Source organism: Mytilus californianus, unplaced genomic scaffold, assembly GCF_021869535.1.
Source record: "Mytilus californianus isolate M0D057914Y unplaced genomic scaffold, xbMytCali1.0.p SCAF_3, whole genome shotgun sequence".
NCBI classification, from domain to species: Eukaryota; Metazoa; Mollusca; class Bivalvia; order Mytilida; family Mytilidae; genus Mytilus; species Mytilus californianus.
The window spans coordinates 12194944-12216526 of NW_026262679.1; the positions used below are offsets into that span (position 1 = coordinate 12194944).

Genomic DNA, 21583 nt, shown 5'->3' on the forward strand with positions numbered 1-21583 from the left:
GGACCTCAATGTAGACCAATTTAAAAAACAGGACCCAAAATTAAAAACCTAAATACACGGTTAGATTTGGAATATCAAAGAACCCCAATAATTCAATTTTAGATGAAATCAAACAAAGTTTAATTTTGGACCCTTTTGACCTCAATATGAACCAATTAGATAACGGGGTCCACAAATAAAAAATCTAAATACATGGTTAGATTCAGCATATCAAAGAAACCCATATATTCAATTTTTGTTGAAATCAAACAAAGTTTAATTTTGGACCCCAATTTGGACCAACTTGAAAACTGGGCCAAAAATCAAAAATCTAAATACATGTTTAGATTCAGCATATCAAAGAACCTCATATATTCAATTTTTGCTAAAATCAAACAAAGTTTAATTTTGGACCCTTTGGACATTAATGTAGACCAATTTGAAAACTGGACCCAAAATTAAAAATCTAAATACACTGTTAGATTCGGCATAACAAATAAATAAATGTGATCAAAGATTTTACAAATCTAATGCGCCATACTGTGCAATTAAAGATTACTTCTTGAAATTTTTCAATATTTGAAATTTGAAAAAAAAATAATATTTGAAGAATAATTCTTTTTAATTTCTGAAATCTGAAATGAGAAAAAATTGGCCCCCCACAATTTCTTTTTATCCCCCCCCCCTTTTTCCCCCAAAAAAATTCTTTCCCTCAAGATATGGTCATAATCTCAATTCAAATTTCCAATGGAGTTGGCAACCATAATTACCCATTTAAATTTACCATAGTGCTAACTTAATCTATTTTATAATAGAATTAATAAAAATATAGTGTCAAATCTTTCATATGGATTTTTTTGTAAAAAAAAAAGATGAAAACATTTGCAGATATTTTTACTGGTCTTCCTTTATAAATATGCATTTCTTTAAACATAATTTAAAAGCAGTGTAAGGGAAGTAACCAAAACGTTGTATTTGGATTACCTCCCTTACACTGTTTTAGATTATCTTTATTGTTCATTAACCATTACTTTATACATAATTTAAAAGCAGTGTAAGGGAGATAATTTCAATGATGTATTTGATTTATCTCCCTTACACTGCTTTAAATTATGTTTTGTACTAAAGTATTTGTCCATTAACCAGGACAACCTTGTTTTTCCCCCTTTTTTGTCCCTAATTCCTAAACGGTTTGAGCCATAACCCCCCAAAGCAAATCCTAACCATCCCTTTGTGGTATGGAAACTTGTAGTATAATTTCAGAGAGATCCATACACCGTTCCACAGTTATTGTCTGGAAACTAGAAAATGCTCATTTTTGGCCCCTAATTCCTTAACTGTTGGTACCATAACCCCCAAAATCAATCCCAACCTTCCTTTTGTGGTATTTAACCTTATGGTCAAATTTCAAAAAGATCCATTCACTTAAACTAAAGTTAGAGTGCGAAAACCAATATGTATTCGGACGACGACGCCAGACGACGACGACGCCGGACGACGACGACGACGACGACGACGACGCCAACGTCATACCAATATACGACCACAAAATTTTTTTGCGGTCGTATAAAAATTCACCGTGGGATCAAAACTGTATCATATGCCCTTAACACTAAACCACCCTCTCCCTTCCTTGAAAAAAAGAACATAAAAAAGAAATTGATGCTGCTTTTTTTTTACATATTGTAACATGGCTTTAATGAAGATGTGCAACTAGTACAGGTTTTGACCGCATTTTGTTGCTTTAACTAAGACTAACAGTGATATATATATATATAATTTTACTAGCCCTACAGATACAATAAATAAAGTTATCATTTTAAACATGTTATCTATATTTCTTACTATTATTAGTTATTTTTATAAATGCATACCATAAGATTTACTGGAGCTTTTATCTTCTGTAGCCATATCTTCACACCAGACAGCAAGTACAGTAGAGTCAATGTTCCATAGAACCTCTTTTACCTTTTAAATAAAAATTTGTTTATCTGTTTAAGATGAAGTATAAGAGTCAGATATTAAACAAAATGAATACAAGCTAAATCTGGTGGTACTAACAAAATCATATACCAATAAACAAGGCATACTTAAACTTTCTGAAACTGCCTTTAATGTTCAAGCTTTTAATTCAATGTAGTGAAAATTGCTTTTAAATACAAATATGGGGCTCCAGTAGAGCACCCCCACCCCTTAGGTCACATTTAAAAATTGCCTCATGTCATCAGGTCACATTTTAGAATTTTTAAGAAATTGTCTTAGAACATTTTCAAAGGTCTCAGGTCAGAGGTCCTTTCAAATGAAGTCAGGTCTGAAGGTCACCCACCAAACCCCTGAAGGTCGCAGGTCAGAAATGATGGAGCCACAAATATACAAACTCAAAAAAATAGTAGATTAGATATAAACACTTTTGACATGTATAAGAGATGCATTAGATCCTCTTGTGCTAAAAATCTCCATAGAAGTTGGCAGATATGTATTCAAATGTACTTTATTTTTATTTTTTTATTTGACAAGCCACATATATGACAATATTTTATGTGAATTTATGACATTTTCTTGTAAATTGAATTAAATGCCTGCTTTTCTATCCAGTATGATAACAAACCTCTACTTCCTTAACTCCAAATGGTAAAGTAAACTCTCCATGTCTTAATCCATTCTTCTCAAAGAAAATGATCTCATGACGATTTGGTTTTCTCATTGATGAAGCAACTAGACTGCCTGAAGGCCTGTAATAAAAAAAAAATCAAAAATACTTAATAATTGATTAATTTGTAGTAGAAAATTGTAATCAACAAAACTATGAGCTTACTAGTCCTTACTATAGTAATTAAATAAATTTTCAATTTAAAAGCCATTACATATACAAGAGGATGCCATATAGTTAAAACCAATTCAGTTCTCTTAGGGAATACAATAAAAAAGGGACCTTACATTAATTTTTCTATGAAATTTTGAAATAAAGAAAAAGCAAGAATGTGTCCATAGTACACGGATGCCCCACTCGCACTATCATTTTCTATGTTCAGTGGACCGTGAAATTGGGGTCAAAACTCTAATTTGGCATTAAAATTAGAAAGATCATAACAAAAGGGAACATGTGTACTAACTTTCAAGTTGATTGGACTTCAACTTCATCAAAAACTACCTTGACCAAAAACTTTAACCTGAAGCGGGACAGACGGACGGATGGACGGACGGACGGACGGATGCACAGACCGAAAAACATAATGCCCCTAAGTGGGGCATAAAAAATAGTTGTGAATATTCCACAATTTTTGATACCTGTCATTAGCAACATTGCAAAACAATGCACTGAGTCTATAATGAAATCTATGTGAATACAACTTTATTTGTCCTCAAATCATACATAAAATATTTTTCCTCAACAAAAAAATGCCACAAACAGTACATTAAAGTTTATCCATTTCTTAGTTTAAAAACTTAAACCATAACTTGAAATTTAATGATCTTACTCACATAAATTGAGTGATCATTGATTAACTTACTTCCAACAAAGAGCATGTTCTACCCCGTCTATCATTAACTTACTTCCAACAAAGAGCATGTTCTACCCCGTCTATCATTAACTTACTTCCAACAAAGAGCATGTTCTACCCCGTCTATCATTAACTTACTTCCAACAAAGAGCATGTTCTACCCCGTCTATCATTAACTTACTTCCAACAAAGAGCATGTTCTACCCCGTCTATCATTAACTTACTTCCAACAAAGAGCATGTTCTACCCCGTCTATCATTAACTTACTTCCAACAAAGAGCATGTTCTACCCCGTCTATCATTAACTTACTTCCAACAAAGAGCATGTTCTACCCCGTCTATCATTAACTTACTTCCAACAAAGAGCATGTTCTACCCCGTCTATCATTAACTTACTTCCAACAAAGAGCATGTTCTACCCCGTCTATCATTAACTTACTTCCAACAAAGAGCATGTTCTACCCCGTCTATATTTTCACTGGTTGAATCATGTTCACATTCTCTACTCCAAACACGTAACTTTCTGGCTCCTGGTCATATAAATATTGTATTAATCATATATTTAAATTGGTACATGTAGTTGCATGGAATATAAATTTATTTGAACAATATAATTCATTTCATATATGAACCATAATATACCATCTCTTCACAATTAGTCCTATAACTGTTAGTAACTGTTGTTCTTAATTTCATCAATAAAAGATTATAATTTCACATGCACTGAATCTTTATACAACCAACAGCTGTGGCTAGCTTATCTAGCTTCCTGTAGTACTTGCTTTCCAAATTAAGTGACTTCTTGTATTTTCTTCATCAAATTAGTGGTCATCCTAATGGGAACTGGACTGTGCTGGATTTTATTGTATGCTTTATGTCTGCTCTATGGTCGGGTTGTTGTCTCTTTGACACATTCCCCATTTCCATTCTCAATTTTATTTACTGTTTTGACATGTGGTCTAGATAGGGGGAGTTTTGTGTGCATGTATTTTGGTTTAACCCCTCTATATTTTGTGCTTGTACCAAGTCAGGCTATCTAGATCATGTGTTGTTTGTCTTTGTTTGTAATAATTCTATTTTTTTATGAGGAGATTAGGGTAAAATTAATGATTTGTCTTATTATCATCATTATTACGAAATTTCTGAAAATATTAAATCCTCGAGCTTCAATACTTATTCATTCTTTCTTTTCACAACATTGAAAAGCTCAAGATTGACTCTGCCTAACAATGTATCAAGTCCAGAAAAAACAGTAACATTTATTATCATTTACAACTTATTTTTGATGAAGGAATGCAGATTTTTCAATGAAAATACCACAAACAACATATACTGGTTGCACTTATATTGTTTTGTTACATCCCTGTCCCAGGATAGGGGAGGATTTAGCACTCAAAAACATGTAAACTCAGTCACATTTTTAATGTGTCTGTCCCAAACAAGTAGCCTTGTAATTCAATGCTTTACAGTGGTTGCTGCGTGCCATAATTGTTTTTCATTCCTTGTTGCCATAAAAATCAGGCCATTGGTTTTCCCTGTTGAATTGTTTCACATTCTGTCATTCTTGGGGTTTTTATAGCTTTCCACAAGATATGGGTTTTGCTCATTGTTGAAGGTCGTACAGTGACCTGTTATTGTTCACTACTTTGTCATCTGGTCTGTAATAGATTGTTGCTTCACTGATAATCATACCACATCTCCTTATTCTTAGATAAGACTTAAAATTTATGGAATTTTCACCAAATAACAAAAAGTTTTCTTTCCTGAATTCCCTTGGCAACAAAAATGTGTGGATTTTACATAATTACAGATAATACACAACTTGGAGATAGATGATGATACAGCTATTGTTGAAATCAAGAATATTTACCTGATGTAGGTGATATTGTACTAACAACAAAGAATTGTCCATCGCCACGCCAACTTATACGAGGTTTTCTATCATCCCAAGGTAATGCTGGTTTCTCATCCTGAAAATTTGAATTAGTAATACATTACAAGTCTATCAAAGCTTCATATCATTTCTTTAAGTAATGCAGTTTTAAAAGGAGACAGAATAATAAAAGAGATTTTTTGACCCCTTGAATTTAAAAATTAAAAAGTTTTATTAATCTATCATATAATTTCATTTACTTTAGACATCCATAACACATTAGTCTATCGGATATCAGTATTTATATCATGAATTTTGTCTTACATATTTCCTTTCTGCCTTAACTATTCTTCTTTTTATGAGCAAGAGTGCACAAGCTGAAATGTCATGTATACACAAATTTTAAAGTAAAAAAATATCTTTTGTGAAAAAGGTGTGCTTAATATTTAATTTTGCCAAAAAACATAAGTAAAATAGCCATTTTAGATCAATTATGTCAATTTCGACATTTCTATGACTTCATAGTGAAATCACAATTGACATTTCTGCACTGAATTGTCCATAAAATATCATCCCATTCAACCAATATTAAAATTACTTTGAAAGGATTGAAGCATTTATCTATTTTTGCAATTCCAGGACCCAAATAATGGCTTACGGTAAATCGTAACTCATATTTTTCAAAACTTTCAAAACTATTCTCTATTTCTCCATCATTTTTTTCTTCTAATATAACACCTAGTTTCTACCTCTATTTTTCAGTTTTAACATAAGATTACCGGTACAGTATATTATTTCCTTCATGAGTTATTTAACATTTTTAGCAGAGTTTGTATTATTTTTACGGATCTTATGTTTGACTATAGCAGTCTGTTTTTACTGTTTTCATGTCTGACTGTTAGCTTCTTTTTTAACTGATTTCATGTTTGACTATAATAGACTGTAGTGTTTTTACTGACCTCATGTTTGACTGTTTGCTGCTTTTTTTTTTACTGACTTTCATGTTTGAATGAAGCAAACTGTTTTTACTAATTTCATGTTTGACAGTTAGCTGCCTTTTTTTGTTACCGACTTCATGTTTTACTGAATCAGACTATTTCTACTTACCTCAGGTTTTACTGTAGCAGTCTGTTTGACTTACCACGGGTTTTATCAAAGCAGCCTCTTTAACTTACCTAAGGTTTTATTGCAGCAGTCAGTTTTAACTTACCTCAGATTTTATCAAGGGGCCTGTTTTTACTTCCTTCAGGTTTGACTGAAGCAGACTGTTCTTACTTACCTCAGGTCTGACTGTAGCAGTCCGTTTTTACTTACCACAGGTTTTATCACAGCAGCCTGTTTTAATTATCTAAGGTTTTTAGAAGCAGCCAATTTTAACTTACCTTAGGTTTTATTGTGGCAGACTGTGTTTTTACTAATCTCAGGTCTTATCAAGCAGCCTGTTTTTACTTACCTCAGGTTTTACTGTAGCAGCCTGTTTCCCTACAGACCCATGGAACTGTGTTTCCTTCTTACCCCAACCGACTGTGATAAACTCAGCTTAAAATAGGAATATTTAAATAACAGTGGATTTGCAATTGATATATATCATATATTTCAATAGTAAATTACAGAATTCATAATAAGTGATGGCAAAGCTCCACAGCTACATGAAATTAAAGAAAAGGTGTAATAACTGAAAATCCTATAAACTGGTAATTGGCTTTTCAAAGTTTTTTAGCTAAATTAATTGAAGCTGCAAGGTTCATAATTTTAAATTTCTCATTTATAAATTTCAGGTTTCAGATGTGCAATTGAAAACTTCACCTCATTCCATCATCACAAAAGTTCTTTTGATATTGTTATAAAAGTCTAACCATCTGAATTTCTTTAATAAGTTGTTGAATGAATTATAATTGCAGATCAAAGTGAATGATTTAGATGTATAATTTATTACCTGATCCAAAGTGTTCTGGATGTAGTGATTTCTCCATCACTGGATCAAACTCTCGAGTCATCATTATCATGGTTTCTTGTCCTACAACAAAATTAAGTTATACTACAACAATCCATATATGTCAAGTCACATAAGCATCAATCCATATATGTCAAGTCACATCAGCAACAATCCATATATGTCAAATCACATAAGCAACAATCCATATATGTCAAGTCACATAAGCAAAGATCAATATATGTCAAGTCACATAAGCAACAATCCATATATGTCATGTCACATAAGCAACAATTGTCATGTCACATAAGCAACAATCCATGTTTGTCAAGTCACACGATCAACAATCCATATTTGTCAAGTCACATGATCAACAATCCATATTTTTCAAGTTGCATGATGAACAATTCATGTGTCAAACAATGTGATCAACAATCAACAAGTGTCAAGTTACCTGAACTAAAATCATTATGTGTCATGTCACAATCATTATGTGTCAAGTCACATGATCAGCAATCGTTATGTGTCAAGTCACCTGATCAACAATTAATACTTGTTACGTTACCTGATCAAAACTTCAAACAGTCATAACAATAACATAACGTGTTATAACAATAACATGTCGTGTATGTACGAATTTGTGTATAATTTTTTAAGATGTAAAGTGCTTAGAGTAATTGTAGTGTTATATAATGCGCTTTAAAAATGCCTTGTAATAATATTAATAATAACAATGATTCAATTTTGCAAAATGTCATCTGTCATAACCAATGTTTTATGTTATGATTTTTAACTGGTGTTGAGACAAATAATGTCAGATTCAATTTATGAGCTGCTGGAATCAATAAAATAACACCATCCTGGTTTCTGCAACTGTCATCAGGATAAAGATTGAAAGCACCAGAATTACACTGTATATTGTTGTCAATAATTAAGCATGATTTGTTGAGAAAAAGAGTTGATTTTTTTCAAATGTTACACCTCATTTTCAAATGCAAGCCACAACCTTATTTTGGGGTTTCAGGGATTGACAGTAATGGGACTCTAATGGCTTAAATACATCATTTCAGTTTGTCTTTACCTGGAAGTAATAAATCAGACCTTATATTACTGGTTTACAATTTGGAGTAAGAGGTAAGATAAAAAGATATGAAGCTGACATCAGATTGAATTAACATAATTACCTGTAGTTAACACCAGTAACTCAAGGTCAGGACTCCAACACATAGAGGTAAATCCACTTTCAACATTACCAACACATTCCAACTACAAAACAAGATATGTAAAAACTTCTTAAACACTGAAATAGTATAAATGTATAGCTCTAGTACATGTTTCTTGTTTCAGGACATTACTGCAACTAATCTTAGTTTTGCTTAGTAATCAGGTATTTTGTCCTTTGTTTCACAATTGTAATAATAAATGCACACAAAAATTTCTAAATTTACAGTAATATAAAAGAACTTTGACCAATAATTCGTTTGGTATTTGCCTTTCCATTAATTTCCGACATTGGTTATCCATGTCCTGTATATGTGAATATCAATAATTTTTAACTAAAATTACTCACTTCTCCAACCATGACATTCCACACCAAAAGATTACCATTATCTGTGGCTACACATACTGACTGTTGATCTGGTATACACTGGATCCCTACAACCTTACCACTGCCATCTACTGGCATATAATCATCTGTTAAAAGGGAGACAACTCCTGTGATCTGAAATTAAATAAGTACCTATTATCAGGTTGTCTGCATATTGATATCATAAAATATCAGCTGCTAGTCACAATATGAAGCTTTTTGTCGAGTGAGTGCAGCGAATGAGATCAAAAAGGCTTCATATTGTGTCCAGCAGCTGATATTTTACAATATGAATATACAACAGCATATCTATTGATAATAAAATGCTCCGCAGGGCGCAGCTTGATACGACCGCAGAGGTCGAACCCTGAACAGTTGGGGCAAGTATGGACACAACATTCAAGCTTGATACAGCTTTGCATTTGGATTGTGATTAAATATTTGACACAGCATAGGTTTCTGACACAGAATGAATGTGGTCTAAGAACTTAAAAATATTAAATTGGACATTCACCTATTATGGTCCAATATCCAAAATCTAAATACATGGTTAGATTCAGCATATCAAAGAACCCCAAGAATTCAATTTTTGATGAAATCAAACAAAGTTTAATTTTGGACCCTTTTGACCTCAATGTGGACAAAGTTGATAACGGGCCCAAAAATCAAAAATCTAAATACATGGTTAAATTCAGCATATCAAAGAACCCCATATATTCAATTTTTGTTGAAATCAAACAAAGTTTAATTTTGGACCCCGATTTGGACCAACTTGAAAACTGGGCCCATAATCAAAAATGTAAATACATCTTTAGATTCAGCATATCAAAGAACCCTAAGAATTCAATTTTTGTTAAAATCAAACTAAGTTTAATTTTGGACCCTTTGGACCTTAATGTAGACCAATTTGAAAACGGAACCAAAAATTAAGAATCTAAATACCCGGTTAGATTCGGCATATCAAAGAACCCCAAAAATTCAATTTTTGATGAAATCAAACAAAGTTTAATTTTGGACCCTTTGGACCTCAATGTGGACCAATTTAAAAACGGGGCCCAAAATCCAAAAACTAAATACATTGTTAGATTCAGCATATTAAAGAACCCCAACAATTCAAGAATAAAACCCCATTGAAATTGGTCAAGAAATAAGCAATTTATACGAAGTATCTTCTTTTGCACAATACTGTGCAATTAAATATTTCTTGCTATTGTGCAATACTGTACAATTGACAATTTCTTGCTATTGCCCAATATTGTGCTATTGGATATTTCTTGCTATTGCCCAATACTGTGCAATTGAAGATTTCTTGCTATTGCGCAATACTGTGCAATTGAAGATTTCTTGCTATTGTGCAATACTGTGCAATTGAAAATTTCTTGCTATTGCACAATACTTATTATATAATAATTTACACATCCTGTTTGGTGTGTATCTCCTACCATATCATTATTATTTGCTTTTATATATAAATCAGAAATAACCAACTTAAAATGGAAAATTTTAAAAGAAAAAAAAAAGGAAAAAAAAAAAAATCCCCCCCCCCAATTTTTTGAACACCCTTATGATTCATCACCCCCAAACTCAATCCCAGCCTTCCCTTTGTGGTATGGTACCTTGCAGTACAATTTCAGAGAGATCCATACACTTGAACACAAATTATTGTCTGGAAACTAGAAAAATGTGTTTTTTGGCCCCTTTTTGGCCCCAAATTCCTAAATGTTTAGGGCAATTACCCCCAAACTCAAACCCAGCTTTCCCTTTGTGATATGGAACCTTGTAGAACAATTTCAGAAAGATCCATACACTTACACAGAAGTTATTGTCCTGAAACTAGAAAAATGCTTGTTTTTTGCCCCTTTTTGGCCCCTAATTCCTAAAATATTGAGGCAATTACCCCCATCATCAATCCCAGCCTTCCCTTTGTGGTATGGTACCTTGCAGTACAATTTAAGAGAGATCCATACACTTGAACACAAGTTATTGTCTGGAAACTAGAAAAATTTGTTTTTTGGCCCCTTTTTGGCCCCCAATTCCTAAATGTTTCGGCAATTACCCCCAAACTCAATTCCAGCTTTGCCTTTGTGATATGGAACCTTGTAGTACAATTTCAGAAAGATCCATACACCTACACACAAGCTATTGTCATGAAACTAGAAAAATGCTTGTTTTTTGCCCCTTTTTTGGCCCCTAATTCCTAAAATTTTGAGGCAATTACCCCCAAAATCAATCCCAGCATTCCTTTTGTGATATGGAACCTTGTGGTACAATGTCAGAGAGATCCATACACTAACACACAAGTTATGTCTGGAAGTTACAAAAATGCTTATTTTTGGCCCCTTTTTGGCCCCTAATTCCTTTACTGTTGGTACCATAACCCCCAAAATCAATCCCAACCTTGCTTTTGTGGTATTGAACCTTGTGGTAAAATGTCATAGAGATCCATTCACTTAAACTAAAGTTAGAGTGCGAAAACCAATGTGTCTTCGGACGACGCCGACGACACCAACGTCATATCAATATACCACCACAAAATTTTTTTTGCGGTCGTATAAAAAGGTTGATTGAATGTTGATTGCTTAACGTCCAGTGGCAAATTTGACAAACAGAGTAAAATAAAAGGAATTTGACAAATTTGTGTTAATACATACTCTCTTCATTCTTAATATCTGGTAAAAGTTCAGGACTAGATCTGGAATGTGCAGTTTACAGAATATTCATAGAAATCTTCTATCATTTCATGACATAATGATAAGTGATGCTTTTCCTTTACACATTACTATAACTAAAACAGCCTCCACTGAACTACAGTAGTCAAGAAGCTCGAATATTTACAGGTAACATTTGATGATTTTGATCCATAATAAAAATTATTCAATTTGTTAAATTTTAGGAATTCCTATATTGAGACAAACAAGCTCTTAATATTTCTTTCTATGAATTTTACTTGTTCACTTAAATCAAGAATAGCTATTTCAATAAGGCTTACCAGTAAGTTCATCTTATGAAGGGAATTATTTCAAATATTTTCACATAACTATTGAGAATGAAGACAAGTTCACTGAACTATTATTACATGTATTAGTAATTTTGGTATGTACATGTATGCTTTCAAATGACCATTGCAGCAAAGAAATGTCAACATTTTTATAACATACCTGACCATCCTTAGGATTCAATCCGACAATACATCTTGATGAAGCACAGTAAATAATGCCTGTATCATAATCAACAGCACTACAATGTATATTTTCCAGATCTTTCAAGGGAGATAACTGTATAGAGTATAGAAGTTCAAGGTTCCTCATATTAGGTAGTAATCACTAGTTTGCTATCAAATACGGTAATTATCTGAAATAAACAATGTTTTGTGTTATAACTCAAATAAAGCCCTCTCAGATACCAGTACTGATGGTAGATTACATGTACTAAACATAAAACAAAAGGCTCCTTATCTTAGCATCAAGTAACATAGAACATTTTAACTATATCAAGCTTATATATGTTTTTGTGTCTTGTTGAGATATTATAGCCTACACATGTAGATCTCATTTTATAAAGACTAAAGTAAAAATAGTTCTAATTTCTTTCAAAATATCTACTTTCTTTCCAAACTTTGAATTCTTGACAAAGGGAGGCAACTACTAGGTTTGACAAAGAGTGTCCACTGTTAATTCAAAGCAGGTAGAAGAATCATGTCTTGATGTATGTACATTGTTAAGAATTTTCATTCTCTCATTTTTGTAGTCATAATTTGTAAAATGCAAAAATGATTGATGGCCTTAATTGAAGGATTCAAAGTCATTTGATGTAGTTTCATTTTGCAATAAATCATTATTTATATAGCTATTTATCCATATGGAATCTCTTGTACTTGATGATCGTTATACTGGTATACATTTTTGTACTAGTATTGTATACAATACTGGAATAAAATTTTGATCCAGTATTGTAAAATAAAATTAAAAGACTACAATACTGGTATACCGAAGATTGACAAAAATATAAGAGTCCATTCTAACTGTTTGAAAAGTATGGTCCCCTTAAGACAAAGACCACTGAAGATTTGAGACTTCCTTAGATGACAATTGCTCTACATCATCATTTAAACATATAATTCTATCATTATTTTCATTTCAATTAGTACTCTACAAAGTTTGTCATATCATTCATAAATATGGTTCTCTTATGGTTGTGGCCTGTTATCTATTTCTTGCACAAAGAGATATTTCTTGTATCACAATGCATGGGCATGAAGATATATTTCTCGTACATGGATCAGACTGCATGGAGTGTGATCCAAAAAATTGATAGGAAAACTGCAACTTTCAAAGGTTAAGATGATGTACATTTCGTCCATGGTAAAGGGCATATGTGATTTCTTCAATAATATATACAAAACACTCAAACATTTTACCTTGAAATCCTTTTTTTTCATAGTACAAAATTGATTCCAGTACCAGTATTGCGATCGCCAAGTACAGGAGACCCAATATACTCTATCTGGACCTAATCTTCTTTCATGGTATGAGGGGGGAAAGGACCTTTTTCATTATGTCGGGATTAGGCCTATATTTTTGCTGGAATTCGGGATTGGGTAATTATTAGCGGGAATTCGTGATTTACACTTTTAAGGACTTGGTAACTAAGAAATATTTTTTCTGGCTCCAGGAAAAAATGTATTATTGTTTCGGGAATTCGGGATGACACCCCTCCTACCGCCCCTCTGAGGCTCTGGTACACTACTGTCACTAGTCCAAATAATTATGATTTTGATGAATCCAAGAACCCAGGTCTGTATTGCTTATTGACCAAGGCTTTTTATTTAAGTATAATGTAATAACCACCTTAAGACTGCCCTTCTCACTTCATACCACCAAAATAGTCATCAGTTTGCATCAAACAGGTATATTTCAAAAAATTGCATGAGAATTCATGGGCGCAGACATGTTATAACCTCGCAGTAAATAATTTTTTTGTTTTTATTTTTGTTTTAATTATTTACTGCAATGAAATGCAAAAAAAATAAAATGTATCTTTTATTGGTATCCAATTCTTATAGATTAATTATACAGGATAATAAGGATATGAAATAAAGTACATTTTTGATGATTTAACTAATGACCACAAACTAATTTGCAAAGTGAAGACTACAGCTGAAATGATTTCTCAGCAGCTATTTACATGATATGCAAACATGTTACACTTAAAGTAAGGTGCACAGAAGATAAATGTTTGCAAAAGTAATCCATCTTCATCTAGGTTATAAAAAACACTTCAATGCACAAGTGCCCCACCAGTAAAAACAATAAAGGCAATATTTTTCAGAATATATATATATATGTATACTGATCAAATCTAGAAAGTTCCAGGACATTCTATAGTACATGTAATCATGGGAAATGTTATGCCACTATGGAAACAATAAATCAGTCACAATAAACCTATAGGAAGGAACAGTAGGTTAAAATAATTTTAGCAGGACCTATTATACATTAAAGAGGATTTGTTGGTTATGCAATATATATAATGAAAATAGAAATAAAGATAAAGTAAGTATACTACAATTGAAAGTTAAAAGATTTTACATTCTCTTTAGGTGATATGTATAAAGTGTTGACTTCTCAATTAGATGTTCCCATGAAAGCACAACAACAAGACATTAATAAGTTTAATATTAAAACCAAATAGTGAAACTACAGATTTTTGTTTTATTCCAGAACAGTCTCGATCCACTTTAAAGATTTCTTTTTTTCTATATAAAATTTAAAAATTTGAACTTTCTGTTTCTCAATCTAAACAAAATTTTAAACTGAATTTTGTAATGGAAATATATGTTTTTGACATTCTTAGGATTTTGTTTTTGAAAAACCTATGGCAGACCTTAAATAATCATAGACTGCAAATTACATGTAACTTTTTACATCCATTCTTCCAGGATCCATGCTTCAATGTTTTATTTTTATTTTGGTTAAAAAAATAGAGATGCAGGGTTAAGCAATAATTCAAGTAACAAATACAAATACAAATATTTTATTGGCACAAACTCATTAACAATAAATGGTTAAGACCTATTGCATACATATAATTATATTAATAGACATGGTAGAATGAAAAGTTACATGATAACATATCATTATAGAATGAAAAGTTACATATTGGTGATTCATATTAGTTCACTATTTCTTATATTTAGACACTCTGATATGAAAGAGGAAGACAGTCTTAGTAATAATGCTGAGCTATTGTTAACCAATAGAGATATTTTATCATCAGTGGTAATGTTACGCTGTATTTTAAATATAACATTTATTTTATTTTCTAATATTTCTCGTTTTGAGGTAAATCTATTACATTGTAATAAGAAATGTTGTTCATCCTCAATTTCCCCATTTTTGCAGACAGGACAGTATCTTTCCTCTCTAGGAATGTTAAGATGTCTTCCCCTTTCAATCATTAAAGAATGTGCACTTATGCGTATTTTGCATATTGCTGCTCTATCATTTACATTGTTTAGTGAATCAACATATGATGGTCTTTGACCCATTTTGTAGACTCGACGAAAGAAACTGAGTTTAGAAGATTCCTGTATGTTTGCATTTTGATTTTGCAAGCACTGATCATAAATTCTTTGTTTTACTTGTCCCAAGTGCTGCTTTGTTAAACAACTTTTTTCTACAAGATATGAATATCCTAATTTTTGTAAAGTGCATTTAGTTTTTTTGATCCAGGGGTTTGACAACCTTGTTGCACAGAAAATTTGCATCATTTACAATAAACTCATCATTATTCATCGTCCTGAACATGCATGAAATATTTGCCACTGGATGTTAAGTAACCAACAATCAATCAATCATCATTATGCATTTGCTATACTTATTTTATTTAGCAGATCATTTTGCAATAACTTTGGAGATATCCAGAAAGGATTTTAACAAGGATAACATGATATTTCCCTGAAATTATCTATATTAAAGTTCCTTGAAAAATAAGATGTAAAAAGGGCAATTTTTAATTTATCATCTTAATACTTTCCAGTTTGCCATGAAAAAGGAAAAGTGGATATGATTAGTCAATGAGACATCAACCAAACAAATAAAAGACCAAGCGACATATATCATTATAGAAAAGAGTTTGTACAATATTCTCCCTGAGTTTTGAAAATTGTGAATAAATCTACTAGACTGTAATAGATATGCCATTCCATCAACATTAAATTCTCTATATTATAAAAAAAAAATCATAAGATATTTATTACAACAATGTAGTCAAATTCATATATTATAAATAAGTAAATAGAAGAGTTGTATTTTTATGGTAAGTTAGTAGTTTCATGGTTTTATACAAATTCTGTTTATGTACAAACCTATTGAAAACTGGTATTTTGTTGAACACTCAAACTTTTATATACAAAATACACAAAATAAGTACCCCTTAAATAATAATGAATCCAGCATCTGAAGAAGAGTCACTGACAAGGATCCTTATAGGGGACATACACATGAATTTAGGTTGTTTTTTAACCACCTGAAACCTTTAACCTCAATCAGAAGAATGAAAGATACATAATAGATTGTACAATACAAATCAGGACAGGAAAAGCACCTAACTATATAATGCTGGTACAATAGTTAACATAAACACAAGGATAAGCAAAACAATGATAAACAAAACTGTATAGAAGAATGCTGTTACAATTTAAGGTTTATTAAAAGAGAGGCGAAAGATACCAAAGGGACATTCAAACTCATAAGTCGAAAATAAACTGACAATGCCATGGCTAAAAAAGAAAAAGACGAACAGATGAACAACAGTACACAAAACACAACATAGTAATCTAAAAGACTGAGCAACACGAACCCAACCAAAAACTGGGGGTGATCTCAGGTGCTCCGGAAAGGTAAGCAGATCCGGCTCTACATGCGACACCTGTTGTGTTACGCCTTTACAATACATTGATAAGTATCAAATTTTATATGGCATTACAAAATAGTGGATTAGTAATTGACTCTTATCCTAAATGCTTGTTATTTCCTGGAAAGAAAAATATTCAACAAAAGTGTAATTCCTCGTTTTTGTCGAGCCTGCGACTCTTGTCACAGAAAGCTCGACATAGGGATAGTGATCAGGCGGCAGCGGTGTTAACTAACTTCTTAAAAGCTTTATATTTTAGAAGGTGGAAGACCTTTATAGATGCCTTATGTTACGCAGTTTCCATCTGTCACATGTCCATTGTCCTTGACCTCAATTTCATGGTTCAGTGACTACTTGAAAAAAAAGTTAAGATTTTTTGTAATGTTAATTTCTCTCTTATTATGAGTAATAGGATAACTATATTTGGTATGTGCATACCTTGCAAGGTCCTCATGCCCGTCAGACAGTTTTCACTTGACCTAGACCTCATTTCATAGATCAGTGAACAAGGTTAAGTTTTCGTTGTCAAGTCCATATCTCAGATACTATAAGCAATAGGTCTAGTATATTTGGTGTATGGAAGGATTGTAAGGTGTACATGTCCAACTGGCAGGTGTCATTTGACCTTGACCTCATCTTCATGGTTCAGTGGTTATAATTAAGTTTTTGTGTTTTGGTCTGTTTTTCTTATACTGTACGCAATAGGTCTACTATATTTGGTGTATGGAATGATTGTAAGGTGTACATGTCCAACTGGCAGGTGTCATCTGACCTTGACCTCATTTTCATGGTTCAGTGGTCAAAGTGAAGTTTTTGAGCTTTGGTCTTTTTTTCTAATACTATATGCAATAGGTCAACTATATTTGGTGTATGGAAATATTTTATGATGCACATGTCAGTCTCACAGGCTTTATTTGACCTTGACCTCATTTTCATGGTTCATTGCTCAGTGTTAAATTTTTTTTGTTTTGGTCTGTTTTTCTTAAACTATAAGCTATAGGTCAACTATATTTTTTGTATAGAAGGATTTTAAGCTGTATATGTCTATCTGGCAGGTATCATCTGACCTTGACCTCATTTTGTTGGTTCATTGGTCAATGTTAAGTTTTCATGGTTAAGTTTGTTTCTTAGATACTATAAGCAATAGATCAACTGTATTTAATGCATACTAGGTTGATTGTAAGGTGTACATGTCTGCCTGGCATGGTTCATCTGACCTTGACCTCATTTTCATGGTTCATTGGTCAATGTTAAGTTTTCTTGGTTAAGTCTGTTTCTTAGAAACTATAAGCAATAGGTCAACTATATTTAGTGTATTGAATGATTGTAAGGTTGATAGATGAGTAAAGCTTTAATTTAGGACTATCAACATAATATCAATGGTTAGTAAAGATTTCTATTTCCAATTATGCAAAAATTATTTAATTGAATAAAAAGAAAATATTAGAAATCAAAACACCTTCTAAAAATTGAAATATCAAAAGAATTTGTATGAAAATTGAGAAATTCTCCATCTTTGGGCAGTTGAACACAATTTTTTGAGTAGGATTATGGAAATGAAACAAAACCATTTATCTTCAGTGTCATAATTTTTATAAAAAATCAATAAATGATCAGAAGATCAGGTAGAAAAATTGTATACCTGTGTTTAAAAAAGAAAAATAACACTGGTAATTTTTTTAGTGAAATAATAATGAAAATGATGAAGTGCTACATTCAATCCTTGTGTTGTCTGTTTTTTTTTGTTTTTTTTTTAAACATATGATATTAGATTGTCCCTTGGTTTCTTTTCGGTTGGAACACAAATTAACATTTTGGGCCAAAATCACTTATCCAAATTAAGTTGTGATGGTTGTCTCTAAATGTCTAATAGGAGCATGTATAATTTTTTTTTAATTAATAATGAGATCCGAAAAAATGTCTTGTCTACCTGCCATGACTAAAAAATGGCTGAATTGCAGCACCGACGATGCTTTGATTTCATTAAATAATTACTGACGAAATGATGAAAATTGACATAAAACCAGGAACTTTCTATACTAACTATTAGTATAGAAAGTCCCTGATTAAACTATTAAGATTATTTTGCTAGACACAAAAGTTGAAACCCATAAATCGAACTGAATTCTTAGTGTTTTTTTTATTATACTACAATGTAGAAATTCAACATGTTATATGTATGTTTCTCATTACAGGGCTTTAGTTTATAAATCTGGTCACTCACTCTAGGAAGAATGGATGTACCAGAGCAGCAAAATCAAGGTAAGATTTTATTTATATATATGGATGATTGAATTATCTTTTAAACATGTTAAATGTGGAAGAAATGTGTCTTTGAAATGTTTATTTGCTATTCATTCCTCTTGTTTGAAGATATTGACATAATATTTACTTTCACATTCACAAAATCATTATTATACAAGGTACAAATCAAAATCAGGGGAGATAAATCACTTAACTTCTAGTGCAATTTACTGACTATTAGAATTACTATAAATTTCTTGTTCACATGTCAGCCATGAATGGAATGGTTTATTTTGTAGGTTTTGGTTTGATTCATGAGTTCATCTATTTTCATTCTTAAAAAAACATCAAACTTCAAAAAACTATATTTCAGTTTGTAACCAGGTTTGCAGTTTACAGTTAACATACAAAGGTTTAACAGAGATACCAGAATATCTACTGACAGATGAGAGTTATAAGGCATTGAATCTCATTTACCTAGGAAGAAACTTGATAACTAAGTTGGTAAGATGTCTTGTAAAATAGGGAATCTTATGGTTAGAGTATTAAGAACACAAAAATGGAACCTGGAATCTAATAAATGTTAACAGATGTTCATCCTGAACATTGCTCATAGGTAAAAGCATACCTTGCAGAAGATCCACTGTCCCTATCAATAAGGAACATATGCCATTAGTGTGCAGTTACCATCATAAAGCATTCAATGTACATTGCTTGAGTTTTGTGATTTGTTACATTTAGAGGAACATGCAAATCTGATTTATAAAATTTAATTATTTTTTATTCATTTTAAATGAAAACAATTTTTTCATTGTTTTGTTTCATTGGAAAATATGCATGCAGGAACATGACTATATTGTTATAATTTGACCATTATTATATAGTAAAAAGGTAAATACACAAAGATTTAGCCTTCATAGTAGGGTATCAGATTTTTTCCTAAGAAGATATTTGATAAATATAATTAATTATAATTTATTGCATTTAATTGTTTGATTATTTTCAATATTTTCAGCCTGAAAATCTTGGTAACCTCTCAGCATTAACTGGACTGTAAGTACCTTTGTAAAATTATTAGTATATTCTATTGTAAAAAAGTGCAAGGATAGTGTTTCCACAGTTGTAAAGTCTAATGTGTGTATGAAGTGTACAAGCATTTTCATGAGAAAAGTGTCTGTAAGTCTTGTTAGAACTTAGTGATAAGGACACATTCCTGATGTTTGATGATTTTGATTTTATGTTTACAAATTTTTAAAAAGCAGAGACAAATATCACAGTATAAAAGGGGAGATAATTCATTATTAGTTGATGAAATAGAGAAAATTAAAAATGAAACTTTAATGAATTTCAGGAAGATGTTCATTCTTTTCAGTTGCTTATCTCACTTTTAGTTGTCATATTAGTTTTATGTTGCATAAGGACATAAATTGTCAGCCTGTTTAATGCAGTAAATATTTGATGCTGCACATTAAGCAATAATTAATTAAATAGTCATTTAGTCCAGGATGTTCTTAAAAAACACAAAAACAAATGTTAAATATGCTTATTTAAGCCATCCTTTAGAATAGATTCATTTGTAAATTCAATCATGTTAATATTAGACAGGAATAAAATCTAATTAATTGACAACTATTTTTCAGATTTGTAAATCACAACAAATTACAGTTTCTCCCAAAAGGTAATTATACGACCGCAAACATTTTTTTGGGATCGTATAATGGTATGATGTTGTCGTCGTCTGCGTCTGCCTGTGCGTCATCGTCCAAAGACATATTGGTTTCCGGACAATAACTTTAGTTTAAGTGAATGGATCTCTATGAAATTTTTGAAGAAGGTTCAATACCACAAAAGGAAGGTTGGGATTGATTTTGGGGATGATGGTCCCAACCGTTAAGAATTAGGGGCCCAAAAAGGGGCCCAAAACAAGCATTTTTCTAGTTTCAGGATAATAACTTGTGTATAAGTATTTCTATTGCTCTGAAATTGTACCACAATGTTTAATACCACAAGTAGAAGGTTTGGATGGATTCATTTTAGGGGTTATGGGGACAACAGTTTAGGAATTAAGGGCCAAAAAGGGGCCAAAAACAAGCATTTTTCTAGTTTCCAGACAATAACTAGTGTGTAAGTGTATGAATCTCTCTGACATTGTACCACAAGGTTCCATATAACATAGGAAAGGCTGGGATTGAGTTTGGGGTTAATTGCCCCAATTATGTAGGAATTAGGGGCCAAAAAAGGGCTAAAAACAAGCATTTTTCAAGTTTCCAGACAATAACTTGTGTGTAAGTGTATGGATCTCTCTGAAATTGTACTACAAGGTTCCATACTACAAAGGAAAGGCTGGGATTGAGTTTTGGGGTTATTGCTCCAAGGGGGGTTTCAAAAAGTTGGGGAGGGGGGGAATTTTTTTCCCAATTTTTTTTAAGGGGTTCATATTTTTTTTTCAAAATTTTTAAAATTTTGAATTTTTGAAAAGTTTCAAGAAGAAATCTTCAATTGCACAGTATTGGGCAATGGATTTATAAGATCTTTGACCACATTTATTT

General features: G+C 31.9%; 3 protein-coding genes across 17 annotated transcripts in view; 2 read left to right on the forward strand and 1 right to left on the reverse strand.

Moving 5' to 3' along the window:
• Positions 1–14175, reverse strand: part of LOC127732948 (elongator complex protein 1-like) — a 41012-nt gene extending 26837 nt beyond the window's left edge. The window contains exons 1-10 of one of the 12 annotated variants that reach the window (XM_052242158.1): positions 14061–14175; positions 12035–12227; positions 8859–9011; positions 8473–8554; positions 7292–7372; positions 6809–6894; positions 5353–5452; positions 3922–4012; positions 2588–2711; positions 1854–1947 (exon numbers count right to left, since the gene is read on the reverse strand). In XM_052242158.1, coding sequence (XP_052098118.1) covers positions 1854–1947; positions 2588–2711; positions 3922–4012; positions 5353–5452; positions 6809–6894; positions 7292–7372; positions 8473–8554; positions 8859–9011; positions 12035–12184 — 961 coding nt within the window. In that variant the 5' untranslated portion in view covers positions 12185–12227; positions 14061–14175. The other 11 variants (XM_052242157.1, XM_052242168.1, XM_052242167.1 and 8 more) reach the window with 11 other exon arrangements.
• LOC127732965 (sorting nexin-27-like) overlaps positions 1–21583 on the forward strand; it is a 279861-nt gene that overhangs the window by 146723 nt on the left and 111555 nt on the right. The gene's annotated exons all lie outside the window — the stretch shown is intronic.
• The window catches only part of LOC127732979 (leucine-rich repeat-containing protein 28-like), a 252942-nt gene continuing 245349 nt past the window's right edge, over positions 13991–21583 (forward strand). For 2 of the 3 annotated variants that reach the window (XR_007996548.1, XM_052242232.1), the window contains exons 1-5: positions 14258–14428; positions 18986–19052; positions 19408–19538; positions 20050–20087; positions 20675–20712. Coding sequence is in view for 2 of the 3 variants with exons in the window: in XM_052242232.1 (XP_052098192.1) it covers positions 19025–19052; positions 19408–19538; positions 20050–20087; positions 20675–20712 (235 nt within the window). In the remaining variant the exon portion in view is untranslated. Of the gene's footprint in view, positions 14088–14257; positions 14429–18985; positions 19053–19407; positions 19539–20049; positions 20088–20674; positions 20713–21583 lie in introns of those variants that run through there. The other variant, XM_052242233.1, reaches the window with a different exon arrangement.